Here is a 25,783-nt window from a genome sequence, read left to right as displayed (position 1 = left end):
TTGATGGGAGTATTTCTTTGTCAAAAATACTACTTCCGGTTAGTCATAAGTTTCGGCAAGTTTTTTGAGATCATGCGTTCCCATTGACGTTAGTGGGGGCGGAATTTCCTTGTATGGGCCTTACGGACAATTCTACCGGAAGCGCGTGAGAGAGAGCGAGGGAGAGAGCGAAAGCAACAGGCTACGCCCATCAAAGCGCTGGCTTGTAGGATGCTAAACAGGTGATATAACCAGTAGCTACTGACTTACCCACTGATAGGCCGGCGGTCGATCTGTATTAGCACTTTCCTCACGCGACGGGCGAATCACTTTCCTCACTGAGCGAATCACTTTCCTCACAGAGCGACTCACTTTCCTCACGCGGCAGGCGAATCACTTTCCTCACTGAGCGAATCACTTTCCTCACCGAGCGACTCACTTTCCTCACGCGGCGGGCGAATCACTTTCCTCACTGAGCGAATCACTTTCCTCACAGAGCGAATCACTTTCCTCACAGAGCGAATCACTTTCCTCACGCGGCGGGCGAATCACTTTCCTCACTGAGCGAATCACTTTCCTCACAGAGCGAATCACTTTCCTCACGCGGCGGGCGAATCACTTTCCTCACTGAGCGAATCACTTTCCTCACAGAGCGAATCACTTTCCTCACAGAGCGACTCACTTTCCTCAAGCGGCGGGCGAATCACTTTCCTCACTGAGCGAATCACTTTCCTCACAGAGCGAATCACTTTCCTCACGCGGCGGGTGAATCACTTTCCTCACTGAGCGAATCATATTCCTCACAGAGCGAATCACTTTCCTCACAGAGCGACTCACTTTCCTCACTGCAGCGCGCTGCTGCACACGTCATTATTTAGCTCCACTCACACGACACGCCCCCACCCGCTCGGCTTTTTTCGGAAAGACTCGGAACAGCGCATCTTTCTTATATAATTATAAAAAAAATAAAGACGTTTCGGAGATATGCAGGATGCAATGCTACTCTATAGGTACTCAAGATTGACATGACACTGACTGAAACTGAGTGTTTCACCCCCCCTTTAACTAAATTGTTTCATACTTCTCCAACAAACTGCTACAAACACCAACAAACTTATATGTAATCACACCCGCGAACATCGTTTATTTATATAAAATATATAAACAAGTTGTTCATGCTACAAATCAAACATTAGCTTTACAAACAAGCTACTACTCAGTAAAACTTTAACCAGAGTATGAAAAGATAACAGCAGTGACAGTGACACTACAAAAATACTTGAAATACGAATCTGTGCTTGGCACTTCAGCCAATAAAAATACATGAAACTACATTTGCCATCGAACCAATCTAAGACCATTGCGTTTTTCGCGTTTTCGAGGGATGGGCTTCATAGAAGCAGGAAGCAAACGAGCCGTTCAAAGGACAGTGGAGACAGCGGTGTGGAATAAAAGTCAAATATAATAAAAATACAGCGTTTAAAAAAAAAAGTGTTAAGACATGTTATACTGTGCCCCATAAACACAACCAAGCCTAGAAAAACACCACGGAACCACCCCTTTAACTATAGTATAAGGAAACTCTAGATCAAAACACAAGCGAAGAAGCAGAAACAAGCGATAAAAGCAATGCTTATGCACATGTAAAATAACGCGATCATCAGACATTAACAGCGTATAAATCAAAACTCCATAATATTGGTGAACATTGTTTTGAATGTGATGTAGTTTGACAACTTCAAAATGTTGCTTTTTTTATTAAACTTACCCACATTCAAGTGTTAATAAAAAAATAAATGCATGGAGCTAGAAAAAAGGTTTTTGTTGTTGTTGTTTTTTATTGTATGTTCAGATATTCATACAGCTAAATATTCTGGTGGCCAAGAAAGTTTTGTCATCAAAAATCCTTGCCCTGACTGACAACTTTTTTTTTCTTTTTTTTATACTGGAGGGGAAAGAGTTAATATTATTTTGTTAAATCATTGAATATTCAATATATCAACAAGCCCTAGCCCTGGTTTCACAGACCAGGCTTAGATTAAGCCAGAATTAGCTTAGTTCAATTTGGACATTTTAGTAGCTTTTATAAACATGCCTTAGATAGAATTACATTAATAAAACATTACTGGTGTGCATCTTGAGACAAAAAAAAATGGCACTAGCATATTTTAATTTATGTCAGTGCAAGTAGCATTCAGTTTAAAAAAAATCTGTTAAACCTTATCTGTGAAACCAGGGGCTAATGTCACATATTGCAAACTGTTATTGAAAGGTTTAGGTTTAACTCTGCTAATCTAGGTTTAACTTGTGGAGCGCTTCGCACTAATCCTGGCACCATCACCTCCTCTCACTTCCAGTACTTACTCACCCGAGACGAGCTGCTGAGAGGAATGAGACGCAGCCAGACCGCAATAGTGTGATCGGACTGCGCCGCATTAACTCCACACTCCTGTCCTGCCGAGAGCGTTCTAAACTTAACCCACCTCACCCTCAAACCTTCAGGACTTGAGCTGCGTAACACAATCTCACCTGTTCACCATCCAGCTCAAGACACAAATCTACTATTTCGTTATTGTATTTTATTTCTTTTTGATTTGAGTTTACAATATACTATATAAAAACTTTGTGTAATATGCAAGCCCTTATTTTATGTCAATCTACCTCTACCTTTGTTTTTCATATGATATTGTATTCTTGTAGCCAAGGAATGTGAGTGGATGGGAGTAAATCGTTCTGTTTGCCCAACAGTATGTCGTCTCTTACGCTTAATCTTTTGTTCAAATCTATAATATGTTAAAAGCATTTGGTTTGTTTTCACACAGAAATGGTTGTTTGCTTGATTTACCTCTGTTAAATCCATCTCAGGACTTAAAAGGGGTTTGTTGTTGTAGGGGGCTTTGTGATGACTTGTCCAACGTGTCCCGTGACCCAAGCGGCAAACATTATATTTGGGAGGTCCTTATCTGATAGTTGAGCTTTAAATGCGACACTTATTTTATTAGGACTCCAGACAAGAGAAGAAAGATCCGACTGCAGGTTCACTCTCACCTAATACTAAGGAAAGATTAATATTGGTGAGTCATTTTTTCTGATGACATTTTACATGCTAGTGTCCATTTATGGTAACACTTTAGTTTGGGTCCAATTCACACTACTAACTAGTTGCTTATTAGCATGCATATTACTAGGATATTGGCTGTTTATTATTAGTTGTAAAGCACATATTAATAATCATATTCTATATCCCTTAATCCTTCCCAGTACCTAAACTTAACAACTACCTTACTAACTATTAGTAAGCAGTAATTAAAAGTTAACTGAGGCAAAAGTCACAGGTAATAGTGAGAATTGGACCCTAATCTAAAGTGTGACCCCATTAATAACTAAATCTTTTTTTATTAAATATTTATAAAAATGTTGTTAAATTTCAATATCTTTTGGACTTTAAATCCGAGGACTTTAAATTGCTTGTCCTCACTGCAAAAAAATGCATTTCTTGTTTAGTATGTTTGTCTTGTTTACCGTCTTAATATCTAAAAGTTCTTAAATCAGGATGCATTTACTAGATAAGTACGACTGACATAAGAATTTTCTTGTTTCATGGAAAATAAAATCAAAATGAAGTAGGGTTTTTTTTCTTAAAACAAGCTAAATTATTTGAATTCTTGTTTCTATCCCAAACAGGAACTAGATATTTCTTACCCCATTGGTCATTTTGCTAAGAAAAAAACATATCTAATTATATCTAATCTTATACTTATCTAGTAAAAGCATCTTGATTTAAGATCTTCTAGATATTTGGACTGGAAACGAGACAAATATACTAAGTAGAAAAAGCATTTTTTTGCACTGCTCAAAGCAAAGTTTTAGAAATGGTGAGTTATTTTATTTTAAGGTGGAAAACGCAAAAAGTATTATAATTATGTGTCAATATTTCTAGTGTATAAGAGAAACAACACTTTGAACTGGACCAGCTGGAATGAACCAAAAAGATCTCCAGTGTGAAGCCAAAACTAGCATTTTCAGTACCTTGTGGGCTAAACCCAAAAGAACCGCCTCGATGGACCTCATCCACCTCTTTAACGACTGCATCCGAGCGGCTTCATCCAGAACAAAGGAGTATCTGCTCTTCAGGGACCCGGAGAACATGTTCCACCCAAGTCCTTCAACCCTAAGCGAGATCTTTCTGATGACCTACATCCAGCACAGCAGCCTGCTGAATCTCACCGACATGTTCAACTGCACGGCCATGACCCAAGAACAGAGGATCCTGTTGGGTGCCCACTGGGTCTGGGCCGTGCTGGATCAGCCGAGCAAGAACCCCCGAATCCAGATCGCGGTCCATGTTTTTCATCTGCCAGAAAGAACGGAAGAGAACGTGGAAGACATCTACGGTGACATCATGCGCATGGCCGGGATGGATGTGGTGGAGAGAACCCGAGCCGAGAGGATGGTGGAGTTCTGCTCCTCCATCGGCAGAGACTGTTACGCGCTTTTTCTCTTCTTCGGTCGGCAAAACGACGAGGGTAATATTTACGGGCTACTGAGCAACAATCTGCAAGCAGCTGTGGGGAAGTGTGTGAGGATTGATCGGGTTTTTATCGATCACTTCTTCAAAGGTGCGAAATGCTTCGGCACTCCAAGTGGGATGTTGAAAGCACTGGTTGGTAAGGAGGGTGACGATCCTCTAACCATGCTTGTTAAGTTCACCTAACAGCTGAGGTGTTTTTACTTGATTTATTCCCATTTTTTGTGGGTTTATTCTAATGAGCAGCTCACTGCTTAGTAACAGATGCTGGATCTGTATGACGTTTTCCCAAGCCTATCCAGCCTTATAACTAGTGTATGATGTCTATCCACATCCAGCAATTAATTCATGTTACTTGATGCAATTAAAGTACAAAATAATGTGCATAAATAAATCATTTTTGCTAACAAGTTTTGTACTTTGTGTTATACCCCATATTTAAACAGTCATTCACATAGAATTTGTTTTACTCTACAGTGGATGATTTACTTACCCTCAAGTTGTTCCCAATCTAAATGGGTTTCTTTCTTCTTTTGAACACAACCAGACATTAGTTGATGGTAGTCATTGACTTTCATAGTAGGAAAAAAATACTATTGAAGTCAATGGCTACTGTCAACTGTCTGATTATCAACTGTCTGGTTAATATCTTCTTTTGTGTTCGACTGAAGAAAAAACTCATACAGGTTTGAAACAACTTGTGGGTGAGTAAATGGAAGACAGGATTTTATTTTTTTGGTGAACTATCCCTTTAACAAATTATTGTTCTAAAAGATTCTTATTTAGTAGTCAAATGGGACTGGGCAACGTAACTAAAACACTCACCGATCATGCATAACTATATGACCTAATGTTATGATGTCCAAATATTGTGTTGGTTCCCCTTTTTTCTGCACAGACAGCCCTGACCTGTCAAGGCATGGACTCCACTAGACCCCTGAAGGTGTGCTGTGGAATCAGGCACCAAGATGTTAGCAGGAGATCTTTTAAGTCCTGTAAGTTGTGAGGTGGGGTCTCCATGGATCGGACTTGTTTGTTCAGCACATCCCACAGATTGCTCGATTGGATTGAGATCTGGGGAATTTGGACGCCAAGTCAACACCTTAAACTTGGTGGACCCTAATCTTCATCCAGTTGTTGTGTTCCTCGAACCATTTTTGCTTTGTGGCAGGACTCATTATCCTGCTGAAAGAGGCCACAGCCTCTACCATTTCTGGTAGGTGATACGTGTCAAAGTAACATCCACATAGATGACTGAACCCAAGGTTTCCCAGCAGAACACTTCCCAAAGCATCACACTGCCTCTGCCGGCTTGCCTTCTTCCCATAGTGCATCCTGGTGCCATGTGTTCCCCAGATAAGCGACACACGCACCTGGCCATCCACGTGATGTAAAAGTAAACATGATTCATCAGACCAGGCCACCTTCTTCCATTGCTCCGTGGTCCAGTTCTGATGCTCACGTGCCCACTGTTGGCGCTTTCGGCAGTGGACAGGGGTCAGCATGGGCACCCTGACTGGTTTGTGGCTATACAGCCCCATACACAATAAACTGCGATACACTCTGTATTCTGTAACCTTTCTATCAGAACCAGCATTAGCTTCTTGAGCAATTTTCTTGAGCCAGTTCACCACTGTTCCTTCCTTGGACCACTTTTGATAGAAACTGAGCACTGCAGACCGGGAACACCCCATAAGAGCTGCCGTTTTGGAGATGCTCTGACCCAGTCGTCTAGCCATCACAATTTGGCCCTTGTCAAACTCGCTTAAATCCTTACACTTGCCCATTTTTCCTGCTTGTAACACATCAACTTTGAGAAAAAAAATCACTTGCTGCCTAATATATCCCACCCACTAACAGGCGACGTGATGAAAAGATATTCAGTGTTATTCACTTCATATATTACCTTTGCATCAAATGAACAGAAACTAATTAACACTGCTGCGTGGGTGTTTCTAATACAGCAGCTGTGGGAGTGACGGTAAAATTGACGTCTTTCTCTCTTCATACTGCCATTATCAATATCACTCTCTTCCTCTTTTTGAAAGTTATGAAAACACTTGTTGAGTTTTTATTTTGCTATTTGATCAAATTGGAACACGAAACATATTTAATGTAGTCTCTCATTCACCACTATAAAAGTGTACCCAACTATGACTTCTGCTTCTGAGAAACCTGGAAATGTGAAAAGGGTCAATTGTATTTAAGTATAAAAGGAAATTCCACTAAAGGCTCAGTCTTTGCAAGCAAAGATTGGCTCACCACTTTGTGCCAAATTTGCAAGATCATCTTAAATGGTCCAAAAGACGATGGAAAAGTGTGCTGCGCTCAGATAAGTCCAACTTTGAGCTTGTTTTTGAGGGAAAATGGACATTGAGTTCTCATTCTCAAAGACAAAAGGGATGATTCAGACTTTAAATCAGTGACCGGTGCAAAAGCAAACATCTGTTGTGGTACGGAGGAGCATCAGTGCAAACAGTATTGGTGTCTCGCATGTGTGAGAGTACCATGGATGTGAAGGCACATTGGGATTGTATAGAAATACTGTGTATACTGCCATCAAGATTACATCTTTCCTGAGACGACACTGCATGGGTGGGGATGCTTGACTGCCTGCAGTCCAGATCTGTAGAATCGGCCACAGACTGTTTAGCAGCTGTCCTGTAGCAGGCGAGATTGAAAAAATTCCACTTGCAAAATGATTAAAAAGTGTAATTAAAAGGAAAGGTGATGTGACAGACAGTGGTAAACATGCTTCTGTCCCAACTTTTTTGAGTGTGTTGCAGCCCTCAAAATCAAAATTTGTTTGAATTTTGGTCAGTGAAAGCATTGAAAAACTTATATTTGTACTTCTGTCAGTTAAATAAAGGTGCAAGCGAATTAACAAATCACAGATTCTTGATTTATTGCATTTTACAAAGTGCCCCAACATTTCTGGAAATGTAGCATATTCCCTGTTGTAAAAAATACTTTATCCGTTTATATACGTTTATCCTTAAAAGCAACAAGAAATACAGATTAAAAAGTTTCTTTTTTTTGCTATTACTTGCCTGAATTGGTATTTGACTTTTTTCTGAAATAATTAATCACAAACAAAACCAAATGGATTCAACAAAAGATCTATTTTTAAACCTACATCTGGCATTGTGTTGACATGTTTCACAAGCTATAAACCATCTATTACAAATCATCACATAATATGTTTGTATAATAAGCACTCATCAGTGGCAGGAGACTTAATATGCAAAGGTGTTGTCAGTTTTGTAGCCCAGCTTTTCGAGATTTGGCAGGCAGGCGTACTGGATCATGGGGGGTGGACCGCACATCACGATGAGCACATCGTTGGCCGGAGGCGGGAGATGGTCTTTTATCATGGCTGCATCAACAAACCCTTTGCTGTACTTCCAAACTGTCACAAGAACACAGACGCAGGAATTCAGACGTCTCTACTGCTGGGCAGTCAAATGATCACTACAGATAGCATTCATCTAGATATTAATATCAGAAGATGAATTGTACCTTCTGAGGGCTTGTCCAGTGTGTACCACAGATTGAGTTTATCAGGATGATTTCTATGAACTTCATCCAGCTCTTTACGTAACAATATGTCCTTCTCAGTCTGTGGGAGTGAAACACTTTAGAACAGAGCTAACAAACATTAAATAATGTGTACTTATGTTATGACAAATGTAGACGAAATCAATTAGTTCCCTTGTTTTGATGTATCTAAAACAAGGGGGAAAAATATTACAATGTGGCCACAATTTAGTAAATCGAGGGAATTATTATTACCGGTTTATCGTCCGCACAACTCGACAAATTTCTCTTCCCGCATGTTATTTGTGGGGCTATATAAAAATATCATCCATACATTTTTTTTTTTTTTGAGAAGCAAAAATGAATTATTTTTAGATAATCTTGATTAATTAAGTTTTTCTTGTTTTAAGCACCAGCCTAAATCAAGAAAAACAAATCAGTGCAATAAGGGGGGAAACAGAAACTCTTTGTAATTACTAAGTCCAAGTCAATGAATCTACTACTTTAAAATAAATGGTGCCATGTCTCACATTTGATTGGCTAACTGAGCTAGCCATTTCAGTCTATAGTCAAGAATGTAGGAGCAATACGTAGTTTGAAAAAAAGAAAAATGTAGGCTACTGATATCCTACTTTAAGTCAAATAACTGTTTTTTCATTGGGAATGTTTTTGAATTAATTTTATATTTTAAAAAAAAAACATTATTATTAAACATTATTATTTATTATTTATTTGGTGCTAAAGAGCTGTACAATATAGGCTATGTATAATAATAGTAGATATAATAATAGAAATAAATAATAATATAATAATAGAAATAGTAGGCTAAATCTTCGAATAGAATAGAATAGAATAGAATAGAATAGAATAGAATAGAATAGAATAGAACGTAAGAATAACATTAGGAGAATATTGAAATAACATGGGAACGTTAGAGTAACATTCTGGGAACAGTGGAATAACATTAGACCAACATTAAAAATGTTAGCATTATTATGTTAGTGGAACGTTGGAATAATGTTAGGGGAATGTTAAAGCAGCACTAGGTAACTTTTCAACCTTCATAATATATTTTTTAAGACTCTTGTGATGATAAATCGACTTAAAATAGGTTGAATGACATGTCTGCCATAGCCTGATGGGGTCTGTATCGTTTTTAATCGTACTTTTAAACTTCGGGTTTCGGGTAGTAACCCGAGAAAAAGAAAAGAACTACAAAATTCGACTGCTTTAAGGCATATACGTCACTTCCACCAACACACACACTTCCTTACATTCGGACGTGCGAGCCCAACTTTGTTCGTCGGATAATATAGTCATGTCCGAAGCAGCAGAGACAAATAAGAAAGAAAAGGTTTTGTTGGAGGAAAGCAATAAGAGGAAATGAAAAATGATGGGATTAAAGGCAGGACGAGGATCAAAATTTGACCAGCGTTTGCTCGTCGGCGTGAGCTGAAGGAGGCGTGCCCGACCGATGCTGTCCTGCTTGTTACGGTGAGCTACCACTCAAACATTGAACTGAAGTATCATATAGATTCTGTAAAATGGTAACCAATAGACTACTATAATGACGCTGGCTTGTAAACGTGAGCATCGTGATTATTTGGCGTTTGAAAAAAATAAAACCCATGAAATTATATTCATATGACATGCTGAAACATATGCCACTGACTGTAACGTTACCTGGGATGAAGACATTTCACACGCGACGCCAGAAGGACTCCTCTTGCAGTTTTCAGGGGAACTGTTAGTGCTGCACCGACCCGCGGGATGTTTTTATGAAGTTATTTGGCCCGCACCGCACCACTGTATATATTTTTACAAGCCGCCCCGCACCCGCGACCATTAAATAGACATACGGGGTCCGCGGGTTATGAGACGACCGACGCATCACTAGTTCAGGGCTATCAGGGTTGTCATGTCAACAAATGCACGCGCGATGGCATCCCCTGTTGTAGGATGACAGCTTACGACAGTAGTTGAGGACATTATTTTTTCCTAACTGTAGGGGGACCCCGAGAGCAAAAGTAGCCAAGTGGGGCTTTAAAATTACATTAGAATAACGTTAAAATGGAAATGTTAGAATAATGTTAGGGTAACATTAGGAGAGTGCTAAAATAACATTAGGAGAACGTTAAAATAACATTATGGGGAACATTAGAATAACGATTGAGCAACGTTAAAAATGTTACAATGACAGTCGTGAAAACATTAGAATAACATTAAAGCAATGTTAATATAACATTAGGGGAACTTTAGAATAATATTAAAGCAATGTTTAAATAACATTAGGGTAACGTTAGAATACTGTTACAGGAACATTAAAATAATGTTACGGCAACATTAAAATAACATTAGAATGACATTCTGGGAACATTAGAATAATGTTACAACAACGTTAGAATGTTAAAATGGAAGCGTTAAAATAATGTTAGGAGAATGTTAAAATAATGATAGGGGAACATTAAAATAGCATTAGGGGAACATTAAAGTAACGTTAGAATAACATTATGGGAATGTTAAAGTAGCGTTTGAATTACGTATTACAAACCAAAAACTAACATTCTATTTCCGTTAAGAAAAAATTCTTGATTGGCTAACCAAAAACAAACCTTAAAAAACTAAAGCTAACGTACTGGGAACCAAAAATTGTTAGCTGGGTTCCGGTATATTTCTGCGGCGATATCTCTGTCACACCGCTCCACTCACCAGTCCGACTCTCGGACACCTTCACCACCTTTTGGAACTATTTTCTTTGGCTAAGAAAATATGGGTAATGTATGGCTTAAACGATATTTATCACTAAACTGACAATGTTTGGATATTGTTCTGGAAAGCAAAACGAAAATACACATTACCGTAAGTAAAATGTTTAATAACTGACAATTAAATATGTTTAATCTCCAAACGCACAGTGAGCTCCATTTACAGTATTATATTGCTTATTCATTTATTCACTAAATGAAAATTCCATCATGAATGTGCCTGACCTGGTTGGCAAATATCAGGGAGCACTTGGTGTTGTCGGCAGGATCCGCGGTTATGCTCCTGATCAGCTGCAGCATTGGAGTGATGCCTGGAAGATTGAACGTGTCATCTTTAATTAAAACATATTTAGATGAAATGTCTTGGCAGCACTTCCTGGAAACCTACTAAGGATACATTAGAGCCACTTCAAAATATGTCCATCATTACCTGTTCCACCAGCAATCATGCCCACGTGTCTAAACTTCCGCGCTTTAGGTTCAGATTTTTTATCAGGTCGAATACCAAACTGCCCTGTAAATGTAGAAAATAAATGCAGCATTTAAAGCATTTCAATAAATTAAAATGCACTGTGTATACAGGTCATGCATTTGGGAATCTTAAAACAACATCACCCTCTAGTGGCTAGATTCAATGCATCATACAAAACTGGTGTAGATGGATAGCCAATATTATAAAATACTATTTATATAATATCATATTAATCATAATACCATTTCCATTGTATACCAGTAATCCATTTGGACCCCTAAAGTCAATAGTGTCTCCAATCTTCATTTCATTCAAGTACTGAGACATCTTTCCTCCATCAGGATAGTTCGGATGAGTATTTTTAAAGTAGATCTGATAGTGAGATATTGAAGAAAGGGATTTTTGTGAAACCCGCTATAAAACATAACCAGTCATTTGCAACAAAATGTATTGATTCACACCTTAACAACTAGATCCACGTATCCCTGGTCTTCATCGCTGGACACAGGTGTGTACGCACGAATGACCAGATTGCCATTCACTTTTGCAGACAGGTAAACATGCTGACCTGTGACACAAGATCCATCTTTAGTGAAGCTCCAGCGATATTGTGAAATGATACTCGAGGTCAGGTGATTCTGCTGATGTGATAAAGGTTTAGTGCGATGTCCTACCAATAGGGAGACCCAGAATGTGAGACGAGGATGGAAGACCAAACCGGAATTTTTTCGTGTCATGAGTGATGTCCTGTTGCAAAGCAAATAAAAGGCTCTACCAATTTTCTTTTAAAGTAAAAAAACACATTTACACATTTCAATTCTGACTGACCTCTTTCTCTATGAGTGGCAGTGGGTATTTCAGATTGGGATCCTGCAAGGTTTTGGGAAACGTGCTCTGCTTTCGACCTCCATTGGAGCCTCCGGGTGTCAGGACGAGGAAGAGGACCGTGATCACCACTATAGCTATCCCAATTAAAACAGGTACAGTCTGCAACATTCACGTTAAACACGTTATTGGCACAAATGGTTTATGCTTAAAATGAGTTTTGTAGGAAAATACAAAAATATAGGTAAATTACATTTATATAGAATTTAAATATGAATTATAATATAAATGCATTTTAATATAAATGTTTAATATAATCATAAGTTTATCCAAATAGAAGTAAATTACATGTATATTTAAATAATACATATAAATTTACTTTTTATTTTAATTAAATATTAAAATAATGAATACATATTAAAATGTTCATCGTTTTTATGCAGGATATAGACTGGATGTTTTATTTTAATTTTAATATTTAAGTTAACAAAATCATAATTTAACAATTTCAACATTACATTATTACCATACTTGCATCGTTTTATTTACTTCACTGTTATTCTAAATTTTAAATATAGTTTGGAGGACAAATATAAAATATGATTTTATAAAATATAAGTAAATTATATATAAATTAAAAATAAATTATAAATTATATAAATATATAAGTAAAATATATATATAGTGTGTGTTGGGCAAAATTATTAGAGCACCTGGCATAGTCGTCTTATTGGGCCTCGATTTATTTTCCAAGAGGACAATGAACTGAAACATTCTTCTAACTATTGCCGGAACTACCTGCGACGGAAAGGGATCTTCTGGAATATTGAAAATGATGGACTGGCCCCCTCAAGGTCCGGACCTCAACCCTAACAAGCACATTTGGCACGATTTGGAAAATCTATTGTACATTCAAAGGAAAGCCTTTGACTTCAGTTGCAGAAGGCATGGGATAACATTAGTGTTGAAGTTTTCAGAGGAAATGTATTGACACCATGCCAGAGAGATGTGCTGGTGTAATTGCCATATTTTTTCAGTACGACTTACTTCATCTGATATTTGATGGTCAGCGCAACCATCTGCATGTGTCATGAACATTATAAAATTAAATTATGTTTTGGAGGCAAAAAAGGTCAATATTTTATATATATATATATATATATATATATATATATATATATATATATATATATATATTGTTATATTGTTATATATTCCCATACATTTATTTTGATGACCATTCTAAAATAAGAAAAGCAGTCGTAATAAGATTAATAGGTGTCTAACATTTGACAATAAACAGAGCAACTAAGCAACTAACACTAAACTACTGGCATATTGTGCTACATTCAACACTGATTTGATAACCTGCATATGCCTGTAATTACCTCTCGCCTTCTTTTCGCTCCTGTCATTCTAACCAGAATAAAATCAACAGATAAGTGAGACATGGAGGGCGAGCAAGGTGCTAATTGCTTTTTGCAAGGCAGAGTGAGGATAGAAGCTGGGAATATAAGAATGTAAAGTGAAAAATACTCACTAGAACTTGATCCATGCTGCAGTCTTATTCCTGTACTGGTTAGTATGGTCAGGGTTCACTGTTCACTGTAAACGTTGTTCAGATTCATCTCTGTCCTGTATTCCAACCTTTGCACCAAGGCCAGTTAATAACCGAAAAGGAGAAGGAGTTCATGAAATACAGCCAACTGGAGTAGGCCCCTCAGTGGCCTCAGCCAATAGGAATAGAATATTCAAATGAGCAGAGCATTGCCTGTGGCTCGTGCATGTATGTAAATGATGTGGGGGGATCACCCCACTGCCTGATAACATATTATTCAGAGGGATGGGTCAAGGAATCTCCTCAAGTTCAGCACGAAGTTTTAAAATATTTATTCAAGATAAAAAAATAAAGCATTTTGTGAGTGCTTCAGAACTCTCTAGAATGAAATAATTCACAAACGTATACTGAATTCTGCTAACAGTGTTAGTTCAGTATATTCAGAATCCAGTATATGCTAGAAAGTAAACAACAAATCTATACTGCACAACCGACATTTATGTGAAGTGGTTGCTAATAATTTGTCATTTTCACTCCGTGTCCAAATGCACTGAGATCCAGTTCATTATGGCTGGTACTGAGGAGTACACTGCAGGCTTCTGGATCCCACCACAAGGTTCTCCCCAACTCTTCACTCCCATCAAAACAACCCCTGATGTGTTTGTCTGACAAACGAGAGGTCCAGCGTTCCTATGAGTCTGTGAAAAGGTCAGAAAATAGTTACTACTGGTAATTTTGTCTAGTCACTGAAACGTGCGTTTCCACATCAAATTTTGCAAGCGTTGAGGGGCATAGTTCCCAAAAAAATGTGTTGTCATTATTTACTCACCCTCATGTTGTTCCAAATTTCGTTGTGGGACAGAAAATTTACTTTTTGTCCATATAATTGTCACCAAAACTTTTTTTTTTCAACAATCTTCTAAATATGGATTACTTTCATTGTGCTTTTTGAAGCTTTTTTCACTATACTGTCTGTCAAATTCTCTCCTCTTATTGTTACATTAAAGAAGTCATAGGCTGGAAATGAAATGACATGCTCTTTAAGTAGGTATTCCTTTTGAATAAGTAATTACTTTGCAATTGTTTAAAAAAAAATTATGATATTACTTTGTAGGCCAAAACGCAGAACCGAGTTAGCACTTTAGGTTCCCTCGTCCCAAAGTCAATGGGTTTTTTGAATGGGGTTTTGGTTAAATGGCTGAAATAAGGTCTGAGGTGAACACAAGGTCAAGACACTTTCACACTTTATTCTACGACATAAAATACACTCGTACTACCTTACTCAAGATTTTTTTTAGCTGTTACATGTCTTGAAAAAGGTGTTTGCTAACAAGTGGCTATATGGAACTAGAGGCTGTCGGGGAGATTAAATGTCATCACAGCCTTATTATGCTCATAATTGTGCTCTTATAAACTTGTCTAACTTAAACTTTCTGGCAAAATGATTTTAGATAAAAACTGAAAGAGTTGTCGGAAGCTTACATTGATGGTGATTGGTGACGTTGAAGTGGGACTGTGGTATAGTTTGTTTATAGCCTACATTTAGCCTTTTCTGGCGACTGCATTTAGACTTCAAAATTCATAAAAGTTGTGTTCATCTGTGATAATTATCTTTATGGACAAAACGTGCAAGTATCATAAACTTTTGTGGATCACAGAACTTGTTTTTAGGGATAGTCAAAAAGTCTATGGGAAAATCCTTTTGGGTTTTTCTCGAGGGAAGGGAACCAGCATGATGCTAACTGCAGGTTGGCCTACAAAGTGATGTCATACCTGGCTGCACCACTCCCATGGCCTTATGGGACAGTAATGTGTCCACTGGATACACACTTAGTAGGTAGGTAGAAATAGTAGGTCATTCGGGTAGCCTACTTTGCAGCTACAGTTTATGAATTCTGTGAATTAGTGTATACTACTATTTTTACATACTGTTTTTCACCTGCTATATAGTAGGATGCATTCAGATGTAGCCACAGTCTCTACCAAATACCACCCTCATTGATCACCAACATCAAGTCTGTCATTTGGGACCCTGCTTGGGACAGAGCTCATCATTAATGAACTTGCCCACTAGAGGTCAGTATTTCTTCAATTGCATTGCCTACTAGTAAAAAGTGTAGTTCACAGTACAGCTCCTCACCATGCATGATTCGCCAATGCTCATTCCAGCACATAACAAAGCAGGTGTCAATCTAGTTCTGTGGGGTTGTTCACACACCGCTCGTTCCAGCACAGATATTTTTAGCCATGCAGGTCTGCACTGCCCATGTCCTGCTAAAAGAGTGCATAACATTCACCTAAAGATCCACAGAGAGCAAAATATGCAAAGAAAATGTTGTTTAAGAGACATTCAAGTTCTGAAAGTTCAACTCTTCGTCAACAAGTATTCGTGAAATGTCATGTTTGCTTATGACACACACTTCAAAATCCTCCAGACTATTGTGTAACCATCACAGCGGTCAACTCGTGAAGGCAGGCGGGTGACGTACACATGTGGCTGGTCCACAGCGGAGCACAGCAGCGGAGGGAGGGTGAGATTTCCTGTCCAGCAGAGGGTAGACAAACAGGCTGTGTGCTTTCACTGAGATTTAATGGAGAGCTCAACTGAAGCAAAGCCACATTATATTCGGGAGAGGATGGGTTGTAATAAGGGTTTAGGTGTACTCTGATCACATCTCGGGTCTGAAAAGAGATCACATTTACTAAGGAGCATTTTTATTTTTGGGTGAACTGGCTCTTTAACTCTTTCCCTGCCATTGACGAGCTACTCAGCTTTTCCGGCTTTTCATGTTTCCACTGTTATACAGTAGGGGGCGATATTACGCATCCCATGAACGAGTACAGTATCTATGGAGTGGTGCAGGTATACAGTATCACTTTGTAGGCCAAAATGCAGAAGCAAGTTAGCATTTTAGCACTTCCATTTCCCCATCCCGAAGTGAATGGGTTTTTGGTTAAATGGCTGAAATAAGGTCTGTGGCGAACACAAGCTCAAGACACTTTCACATGTTATTCTACGACATAAAATACATCAGTATTACCCCACTCTTTACTTTTTTAAGCTGTTACTTGTCTTGAAAAAGGCACTAACGACTTTAAAATTAAACTGCATTTAGGCTTAAAAATGAATAAAAATAGTGTTCATCTGAGATAATTATCTTAATGGACAAAAAAACGTGTAAGTATCATAAACTTATGTTGATCACAGAGCTTTTTTTTTGTTGCGATAATCAAAAAGCCAATGGGAAAATCCTAGGGTTAACCAACCAGTGCTCTGCTAACTGCTGGTTGGCCTACAAAGAGACGTCTTACTTGCACCACTCTATTTTTCAGATCAAAACACAGGGGAAAAAAAGAAACAGAAATGAACGATCTCTTATGTAAGCAGATATATTATGACAAAATGCAATCATCAACAATAAACAACATAAAAAATCAAACGGCCTAAAGATACGAGTGAAATGTTGACACAGGAAGTGGTTAGGACTGCTGAAAAGCAGATGTTTTGTTTGTTCTTTTGATATATTGCATGTTCAGATATTCAGACAACAAAATATCCTGGGGGGCTATGACATTTTTGTGAAAATGACTAAAAACGCTTGCTGGCAAAAAAAAAAAAAATAATAATAATAATTATGCTGGCTGGGAAAGAGTTGAAGACACAAGATTAATACATTTGCAAAATCAACAGTCAGTTTGTTCCTGGAACAACATTCCTGCCAATGTCCAGTTGTTGGGATGTTGATGTACTTCCCACCTGTTTCTTTGAGCCTTCTGTCGTCACCGATAACATTCTTAGAAGTCTTTCTTCCCTGCAAAGAAATCAACATAAAAAGTACTTTAAGTGTAGTATCTCCATAAAAAGGAACTATACTGTGTATTCATAAGTTTTAATGTCTTTTTTCAAAGTACACACTGCTTTATGGAGCCCTAAAGGTGTCACATTGACCCTTGCTTGGCAAAATTTCACTGGCAGAATCCAGTCATTAAATCTGGATCTGGAGTTTCGCGTGAGGGCAATAAACTTCCCCACGTATGTGAATTTTACTCAAGTTGGTCATGCGAATTCACAGTGCCGACCAACAGAAAGCTTCTTGGTTTAAAAGTAACTTCTGTGTGTGGGTTCTTTATATACACTATAGTCAATGAACCAGTTTTTGCCTCCAAAAATGTTGCTAATGTGTCTTAAAAGGAACATGATTATTAAAAAAGGTTATAGGCATAATATTATGGGAGGAAAAATTATAATTTAAAGTTTTGTAGAACACAAATGTATGGAGTTTTGTTTCCACCACATAATAAAACATTTTAAAAGATAACTGCAACTTTTTATCTCACAACTGTGAGTTTACATCTCTGACTTTTTTTCTTAGAATTGCGAGATTATAAAGTCAGAATTATGAGATATAAAGTCAGAATTTCAAGATATAAAATCAGGATTGCGAATATAAAGTCGGGATTCTGAGATATAAACTTTTATTGACTTAATTATGACTTTATATCTTGCAATTATGATTTTCTAACTCAATTCTGACTTATTTTCTCAGAATTGTGAGATATAAAGTCACAATTGCGAGTTTTAAAGTCAGAATTATCTGATAAAGAGATATAAACTCGCAATTGTGACTTAATATCACGTAATTCTGATTTTATAACTCGCATTTCTGACTTTATAACTCGCAATTGCGACTACCGGTATATCACGCAAATCTGAAATTGCGAGAAAAAACATCTGAATTGTGAGATAAAATGTCACAATTACCTTTTTTATTTTTTTATTCTGTGACGGAAACAAGCATCCATACAAATATTTTGAGCGTTAATAACACAAAGGTGTTATGGCAATAATGTTTTGTGCAGTAGCATAGCACTAATCCCATCCAATCCTATAGTGCCTGTCCATTACATCACTGGTTTTGTGAGAGAACGCAAACTACTTCCTATTTTATAGATCTCATTTTATTCCATCACTCCATAAGAAACAGCCTGGCATATTCATGTTTTTTGCCATGTTGGTTGCTCACAGATCATAGACACAGTGTGCATCAGTAAGGATCCATTGTGACTGGATGATCGCCCCACTGCAATCGTGCCCTGCACCCAGACCAATGCTCACGTGCCAGTGCCATGGCAGTTTCCCATCATCCTCTTCTCTCCTCAGGGCATCCAGTCCAGATGCAGCAAAGATATCAGGCATTCCACACGGAGCTGAGAAGTAAGTGGAACGCAAGCATGAATACTTGATATAAAACCAAATACACCCACACAATCTGTTCAGAGATAAACACAGTCTCAATTTGTGTATTTTCCTTCATTTTACACATTTTTTGGCTCCAGCTGGATTCCACACATTCTAAAGGCTCTCTGAGACTCTGAGACAAAGAGTCTATTTTAAAGCACAGTGGAGAACACAAAGGACAAACCAGCCTGCAAATGTGGCGCGATAACTCTGCTGTCATCATCCGCTTCCTCCCCCTGATCTTTATTCGCTGACTCTTGGAGATCTGTGAGGAAATGTAATATTCAAGGCCTTATCATTTGTGTCGTCATTTCACACAGCATAAGTATGTGGTTACAAACTCTGGTGTCAAAGAAAAGCTTGGTAAGTTCAGAAGCTATATAAGCAGTATTCATTGTACCTTTTTTAATGGATAATATATATTTTTTAATTAAATTTTAATTCAAAAATGATATCAACAACAAGCCTAAATTTAAACATGAATATGAGGCTTTTTATATTTGATGTTTAGGCCTACACATAATTTTTTATCATATGTCTTATAAAATAGCCTCAAGTATAATATAATAAACTTTCTGTATAACTGCATGTAGAGATTGCAAAACTATTTGACTTTACTGTTGACCTTTCAAGGTAGTATAAATAGTAGTTATTTAGCTTGTGTGTTTATACTGTGGCATACCACTTGGACATGTAGGTCACATGTGAGTCAGGTTTTGTCAGGGGAAATTTGAACACCTGCCGTGAGCATTTCTTTGCTCATGTTGACTCTCACCCTTTTCGCTGATAAAAGAAAGGGTGGCGATGAAACCACGGGCGGAGATGGTGTTATCTGTGCTGAACTGCAGAAGCATTATGCGACCGTAGCTGAGAACAGCTGGAGGGACGCTCCTGCCACATACAACCACTTAAGACACAAACATTTATAATAATAATAGCAGAGCATTTGAAAACTACATTTCCCACAATGCCGCAGTGCAAACTCTTTTGTAGCTGGTAACTGTAACACAGTGCATGTAACATTAAACTGTCAACTCTTATGTTCACATTATTCATGATAAAATAAAACAGAACAGTTCATATATACAGTCCCCTTCAAACGTTTTGGAAGATTTTTTCTTTTGAAAGACTTTAACACTTTTATTCAGTAAGGATGCATTTTTAATGTTTTTTTAACATTTTCTATTTCTAAATGTTCTTTTGAATTAGACCCTAAAATAATGTGTTACCATAAATGTTTCTTAAGTTACAAGTATACTCAAATAGAAACATTTTAGTTTGAATTGCATTACCATTTTTTTAATAGTACTGCTTTACTTTGTTTTTAATTAAATTAATTTATTTTAAAAACATCAAAAATCTTACCGCCGGCAAACGTTTGAACGGTAGTGTATAGTTCTGTGTTAATTTTAAAATATCAAACACTTCCATTATGATCATCTTTTTGTACTTTACCTATTTCGTCCTTGCCATCGATGTCTCCGAACACTGTGAGTGAGTCATATTTGCAGTTTTCTGACGCCTCTAGGTCAAAGTCTTCAAAGTCAAGCTTTAAAGGACATAGTAAAGTTACTCTATTGCTATCAGCATGTCAGCATATATATATATATATATATATATATATATATAGAGAGAGAGATATATATATATATATATATATATATATATATATATATATATATATATATATATATATATATATATATATATAGAGTGAGATGATTATGTACACACAATTGCCCAGTCAGGTGCTTCTGGCATTGCAGAAGTTTAAAATCATTTAAGACAAAAAATGGTTCTTGATTTGAAACAATAGCATTTTGCAGGTAACAACCAGCGTTTTACATGACTGCAGCGACGTCATAACGTCGCTCATTGGAATCTAATTGAGTATCGCATTCTCTTTTGCAGTGAAACCGATCAGAGCCTCCAATCTCACTGCATGCATGCATTCATGACCGGACAGACAGGTCATGACTGGACAGAAGAGACACCAGGGGCTGACTGGGCCAACACAAGGGCTACAGGGTTGTTTTTACCTTGACTATGTGGCCTTCTGGGGCATAGATGACCCAGCGGCAAAGGCTGTTGTTGCTGTAGGCTTGCGGGTAGGCGGGGCTCCGCACAGCCCCCTTGGGCTGTAACAGCACCACTGTTCCACATTCTGCTTCTGCACAAACACAAAAGGAGGAACTGATGGAATGGAGCCCAGCCAATGACGTTGCAGCATGGTGTCACATTTCTGTCTGGCAAGGGTCATATCGAGGGGAGCAGGGTGGTGATTTGAACCTAGCTCTTACCTTCTCTGAACTTACCACTGGTAGATGGCCCCCTGGCAGACATGTAACTATAGTAACGTTCCCATTGAGATAAGCTCTGTGCTCTCTGAGGAGCCTATCTGAACAATTGCAGTGTGAAATATCAATTCTACTGGGGAACGTTAGCTTGCCTCTCAACCTGACTGGGGATATGAGCAGACTTTTCAACCTGTGCTGCTAAGGAGAGCACAATTAGGATGAAACCATTTTATTAACATAACTGTATGGATACATAGACGTGTAAATGAGGCAATGCTCGAAAACAACATCATCAGGCATGTGCAAGAATGCTTATCAAGCACACAGTAAGCAAACAAGCGTTGTTGTTCCAAGCATCCAAACAATTGTTGGTGATCGCCAAGGGCTAGAATTGCACAACTCATTTTAAATTGTCACTGGACTGTCACCAAACAGGCTTGAGCATTCAGATTTTCTCAAGCATTTTTTGTCCCTTTCAAGGAACTTTGTTGTTTTTTAGAGCATGAGAAACCAGTCGAGACAGTTTCAACTCACCAAAAATGTAGTCCTGGCCAACACCATTGATCTGTAGGGCAAATCCTGCACCTGTTCTGCTCACATCAGATACAAACTGTACTGTGACACTATGGGAACCATCAATAAGAATCGGAGATGGAGGCTGACCACCACAGAACCACCCTGGTAAGCAAGGTCAGAAGGTGAAACATGCAACCTCATAACCACTTGCAGAAGGTAAAAGAACAGCAAAGTTAAAGCAAAGTCCCTCACCTATTTGCTTGTCTTCATCCACATACACAGTCAGATGATCGCTTTGGCACTGTGTGTCATTCTCTAGGTCAAACTCCAGGAACTCCAGAAGAATACGTTCCCCAATGGCAACTCGAATGGACCACAAACACATTCTACATCAAAAAAACAAAACTGCTGTAAAAGTTTCCGTTTTTGCCTTTTGGTTGCAAATATATAAGTTCCTTCAGATGTAACTCACTCATTGTGGTTGTAGCTTTGCCCTGAATGAGCTGGATTTCTGATTATGCCTTCATTTCCAGGAACAACTCCATCAGGTACACTGCACAGTGACCTTTCCACACCTACATTGAGTTCTGTACACAAGTAGTCATTTATTTCAAGTGACTTGCAGTACACTTACTGAAACTTAGGGTTAGCCGGCCCACATTGTATAGCGGCCCAACGGGAAAAACTCCTGGTGCTCCAGATGGCCAGTCTGCCCCTTGGTTGGGTGTCTTGCTCGAGAGCAAAATGGTGATTGAACAGCTCTTCCTGAGCCTACATTGTTTCATTTACTAGCATTGGACCAACTCGACAATGATACCCACCTTTCCTAAGATTTGACTTGATCCATGGCAGAAACATTAAGACATCAGTGAATACTCCAGGTGAGCCTCTTCTGGATGATGGTTTGAACTTGTTGTCATTCCAGCTTCGACCACAGCCCTTACCCCATGACGTGACCCCCACAGCCACCCAGCTTCCATCTGCTCTGGAGCAGAGGAGAGGACCCCCAGAATCCCCCTGGAGCACAGGAGGACAGATAGGAACTCAAAACAGAGAGTTGCAACCATCTCTGCCAACCTGAACCACAGGAGTGCAATATTCAGGGCGTTAATTATGTCATTGTCAATGTTAGGGAAACAACTTACTTGGCAGGCATCTCTCCGACCTCTCTCTGGGCCAGCACAAAGGACTGTGAAGGTCTTCTGCCCAGGTCTCAGAGTTTGCAGGACATGTTTGCACTTTCTTTGCTCTAAAAGGTCCAGATGCACTTCTTGAAGAACCGATGGAAGTGGCCCACCTAAAGAGAAGATAAAACTTTTTTTTACCTTCAATATAGTAATGGTTTTAGATATTTGATATCTTTCTCTCAGGCATTAAAGCGTTATTTCACCCAAAAATGAAACTTCTTTCATTACTTACTCACCCTCATGTCTTTCCAAACCCATAAGACCTTCATTCATCTTCGGAACATGAATTAAAATATTTTTGATGAAATCCGAGAGAACCTTCTCTGACCCCTCCATAGACAGCTTATTTAATTACAACTTTCAAGGCCAAGAAAAGTATACGTCGTTACAATCCATGTGACTCCAGTGGTTCAACCTTAATTTTATGAAGCAATGAGAATACTTTTTGTGCGCAAAAACAAAACAAAAAATAATGACTTTATTCAACAATTTCTTCTCGTCTGTGTCAGTCTCCTGTGGTGTCAACATTGCAAACAGTGCAGCGCTTCCGGGTTCTACGGCAGAACGCTGCCTCACTTTTGGCTGACCCTGTTCACGTGAGCACCACGACTCATGCGTGTGATGCTGACGCAGCAGTTGACCAATAATGAGACGCCGTTCTGCCATAGAACCCGGAAGCGCTGCACTATGTTGACACCACAGGAGATTGACACAGACGAGAAGAAATTGTTGAATAAAGTTGTTATATTTATTTGGTTTTTGTGCACAATTTTATTCTCATCACTTTATAACAATAAGGTTGAACCACTGCAGTCACATGGACTATTTCAAATATGTCTTTACTACCTTTCTGGGCCTTGAAAGTCAAAATGACATTGCTGCCTATGGATGGTTAAGAAACCTCTCGGATTTCATCAAAAATACCTTTGCATAAATATTTGTGTTCCGAAGATGAACGAAGGTCTTACGGGTTTGGAATGTGAGGGTGAGTAATTAATTCATTTTTGTGTGAACTATGTCATTTCAATGTTGATTAAATGACTTCTCACTCTCAGAAATACGACCCCATCCACCAACAACACACATGGTCTTGGGTGGAAACCTCTCCCCAGGATGAGGCAGACAAACAGGCTTAGTAAAATCATCTGTTAAGAAAACACACATATTCATCTCTGATTCTATAGCTGATATATTGCATAAGCTGTGTTAGTCTCAACGACTTGCCAAAGTGAATGCGTCCATTGATCTTAAGCAAAGCGATGTCATAGCTCATGGGAGAGGTGCGTTGATAATTTTCATGGAACATTACAGTCTTTACGTGGAAATTCTGCTCCCCTCTGTCAACTCTTATTTGGTTGAATTCACCTGCTACAGCCTCAATCTTGAGCAGGAAGTCCCTAGGGCAAGCAGTTATATTCCGAAGTAAGTCATTTAAGTGTTGACAGGGTCAGAAGTTATGATTAGTCATGGGTAAATGAGTAGACCTACGTCGATACAGTTGCAAAGCAGTGAGCAGCAGTCAAAAGCCAGTGGTCTGTCAAGATGGCTGCAGCGCAGAAATGCGATCCTCTGATCTTAAGAGACACCTGTAGATGATTATGAAATAGATGTTTCCACACTAATATATATATATATATATATATATATATATATATATATATATATATATATATATATATATATATATATATATATATATAAAGCAACACACTGCTTTTTGGAAATAAAATTAAGTATTGTATTGTCATATCATGCAGTTTGAAAAGATGAACAGTTACGTGCCAGCCACGGATGGGAAGCTCGTCTAGCCTCTGACCCGCCGATTATTCTCAAAGAACGGTCAAGGATGCCTCTTGACTTAGTAGATCCACACTTTGCTTCTGCATATCAAGTGACAGGACAACATTTTTTGTCATTAATCTGTGACTTGATCCAACACAACCGAATTAAACGTTTTCTTACCACCGAGAGGAACAGCATAGGTCATTTTGAGAAAACCCAACAAGCTGAGAAAGCCAACAAAGGTCCTGTAGGATAATACAGACATTCTGTGTCCTCTGCTGTCAAAGACTGAGATTGGGGTATTTATAGAAGTGATAGAGGGGTGGTCTTTTTGACAAATAGGGTACTGTGGTTACTTATTAACTTTACACAGGAAACAGGCATGTTGAACAGAAGACTGAATGGTGAATAGCTCTAATTTTATCCAAATTAACTTTATATTTTACACCTACACCCAATGGTATATTTTAGCTATAGATATTAAGGATCTAAATCCAACTTAAATAGTTTGTGCATTTGTGTGTCTTATTAATCTTCTGTTTTCTGAGGGGTACAAGGAACATCAACAGAAAAAGGTTTTACGGTTAGTTGTGAATCAGCTGAAAGAGAAAAGCCCTGACAATGTTTCCCCTTAAGGACCAGGATGACCTTTTAATCTAAAGGTTTATTGGAAGTTGTTGGGTTTTGGCACTGTTAGAGTCTATGCTTAAATTTTTTTAACTTAATGAAGAGGTTATTTCTGACAATCATGAAGGGAAATGGACATTTTTTGCTGTATTCTGTTATTTGTGGATTTATGTCTGACAAATATTATTGCACTTATCATGCCACCAATAGAACTACAGGAACTTTTTTGTTGTTATTTCCAGTCATTTCGATAACTGCCACTCTCAAATGAAATGACTGTGAATGCAGTTGAAAAGACCAATTCAAGTAATGCCAATTCACTTTGTCTTGCATGTGTCAGACACAAACACAGAATTTACACAAACCAGAGGTCTAGTAAACAGTAGGGAAGCTTTCCTTGACACAAAAGGCAATTGTTGCACGATGAGGGTAAGCTCACCACTGGCACCGACAACACCAAACCAAACAAGT

At 38.3% G+C, this 25,783-nt stretch overlaps 4 protein-coding genes and 1 long non-coding RNA gene across 14 annotated transcripts in view; 3 read left to right on the top strand and 2 right to left on the bottom strand.

The window, feature by feature from the left end:
* The window catches only part of ppfibp2b (PPFIA binding protein 2b), a 68,209-nt gene extending 64,151 nt beyond the window's left edge, over positions 1 to 4,058 (top strand). For 8 of the 10 annotated variants that reach the window (XM_067436286.1, XM_067436284.1, XM_067436278.1 and 5 more), the window contains 2 exons: positions 2,982 to 3,053; positions 3,920 to 4,058. In XM_067436286.1, coding sequence (XP_067292387.1) covers positions 2,982 to 3,053; positions 3,920 to 3,943 — 96 coding nt within the window. In that variant the 3' untranslated portion in view covers positions 3,944 to 4,058. Of the gene's footprint in view, positions 1 to 2,336; positions 3,054 to 3,919 lie in introns of those variants that run through there. The other 2 variants (XM_067436279.1, XM_067436283.1) reach the window with 2 other exon arrangements.
* On the top strand, positions 3,959 to 4,917 carry rep15 (RAB15 effector protein). Its single transcript, XM_067436288.1, has one exon. The coding sequence runs from the start codon at positions 3,959 to 3,961 to the stop codon at positions 4,691 to 4,693; it is 735 nt and encodes a 244-aa protein (XP_067292389.1). The 3' UTR covers positions 4,694 to 4,917.
* A 2,501-nt stretch (positions 4,918 to 7,418) lies between these two features.
* Positions 7,419 to 13,792, bottom strand: cyb5r2 (cytochrome b5 reductase 2). The gene is made up of 9 exons (XM_067436287.1): positions 13,647 to 13,792; positions 12,110 to 12,268; positions 11,956 to 12,028; positions 11,743 to 11,849; positions 11,524 to 11,653; positions 11,240 to 11,323; positions 11,035 to 11,120; positions 8,027 to 8,126; positions 7,419 to 7,916 (listed from the first exon to the last, which is right to left on the bottom strand). The coding sequence occupies exons 1-9, from the start codon at positions 13,659 to 13,661 to the stop codon at positions 7,744 to 7,746; spliced, it is 927 nt and encodes a 308-aa protein (XP_067292388.1). The 5' UTR covers positions 13,662 to 13,792; the 3' UTR covers positions 7,419 to 7,743.
* Positions 13,793 to 14,100: 308 nt separating this feature from the next.
* Positions 14,101 to 25,782, bottom strand: LOC137065475 (ovochymase-2-like). Its single transcript, XM_067437142.1, has 19 exons — positions 24,866 to 25,782; positions 24,686 to 24,783; positions 24,392 to 24,489; positions 24,128 to 24,300; positions 23,953 to 24,048; positions 22,862 to 23,013; positions 22,538 to 22,733; positions 22,189 to 22,303; positions 21,969 to 22,102; positions 21,735 to 21,878; positions 20,943 to 21,073; positions 20,359 to 20,452; positions 19,679 to 19,810; positions 19,088 to 19,168; positions 18,689 to 18,872; positions 17,422 to 17,476; positions 16,154 to 16,346; positions 15,805 to 15,938; positions 14,101 to 14,362 (listed from the first exon to the last, which is right to left on the bottom strand). Exons 1-19 carry the CDS (start codon positions 24,948 to 24,950, stop codon positions 14,195 to 14,197), a joined length of 2,463 nt encoding a protein of 820 aa, XP_067293243.1. The 5' UTR covers positions 24,951 to 25,782; the 3' UTR covers positions 14,101 to 14,194.
* On the top strand, positions 14,249 to 20,948 carry LOC137065476 (uncharacterized). The gene is made up of 5 exons (XR_010901649.1): positions 14,249 to 14,372; positions 15,615 to 15,740; positions 18,691 to 18,879; positions 19,002 to 19,266; positions 20,815 to 20,948. It is a non-coding gene; the product is annotated as an uncharacterized lncRNA (long non-coding RNA).
* Position 25,783: the final 1 nt, after the last annotated feature.

The sequence above is a fragment of the Pseudorasbora parva genome, chromosome 25 (assembly GCF_024679245.1).
Source record: "Pseudorasbora parva isolate DD20220531a chromosome 25, ASM2467924v1, whole genome shotgun sequence".
Classification (NCBI taxonomy): domain Eukaryota; kingdom Metazoa; phylum Chordata; class Actinopteri; order Cypriniformes; family Gobionidae; genus Pseudorasbora; species Pseudorasbora parva.
The sequence above is the reverse complement of the archived record's forward strand: the minus strand, read 5'-3'. Positions and strand labels throughout refer to the sequence as shown.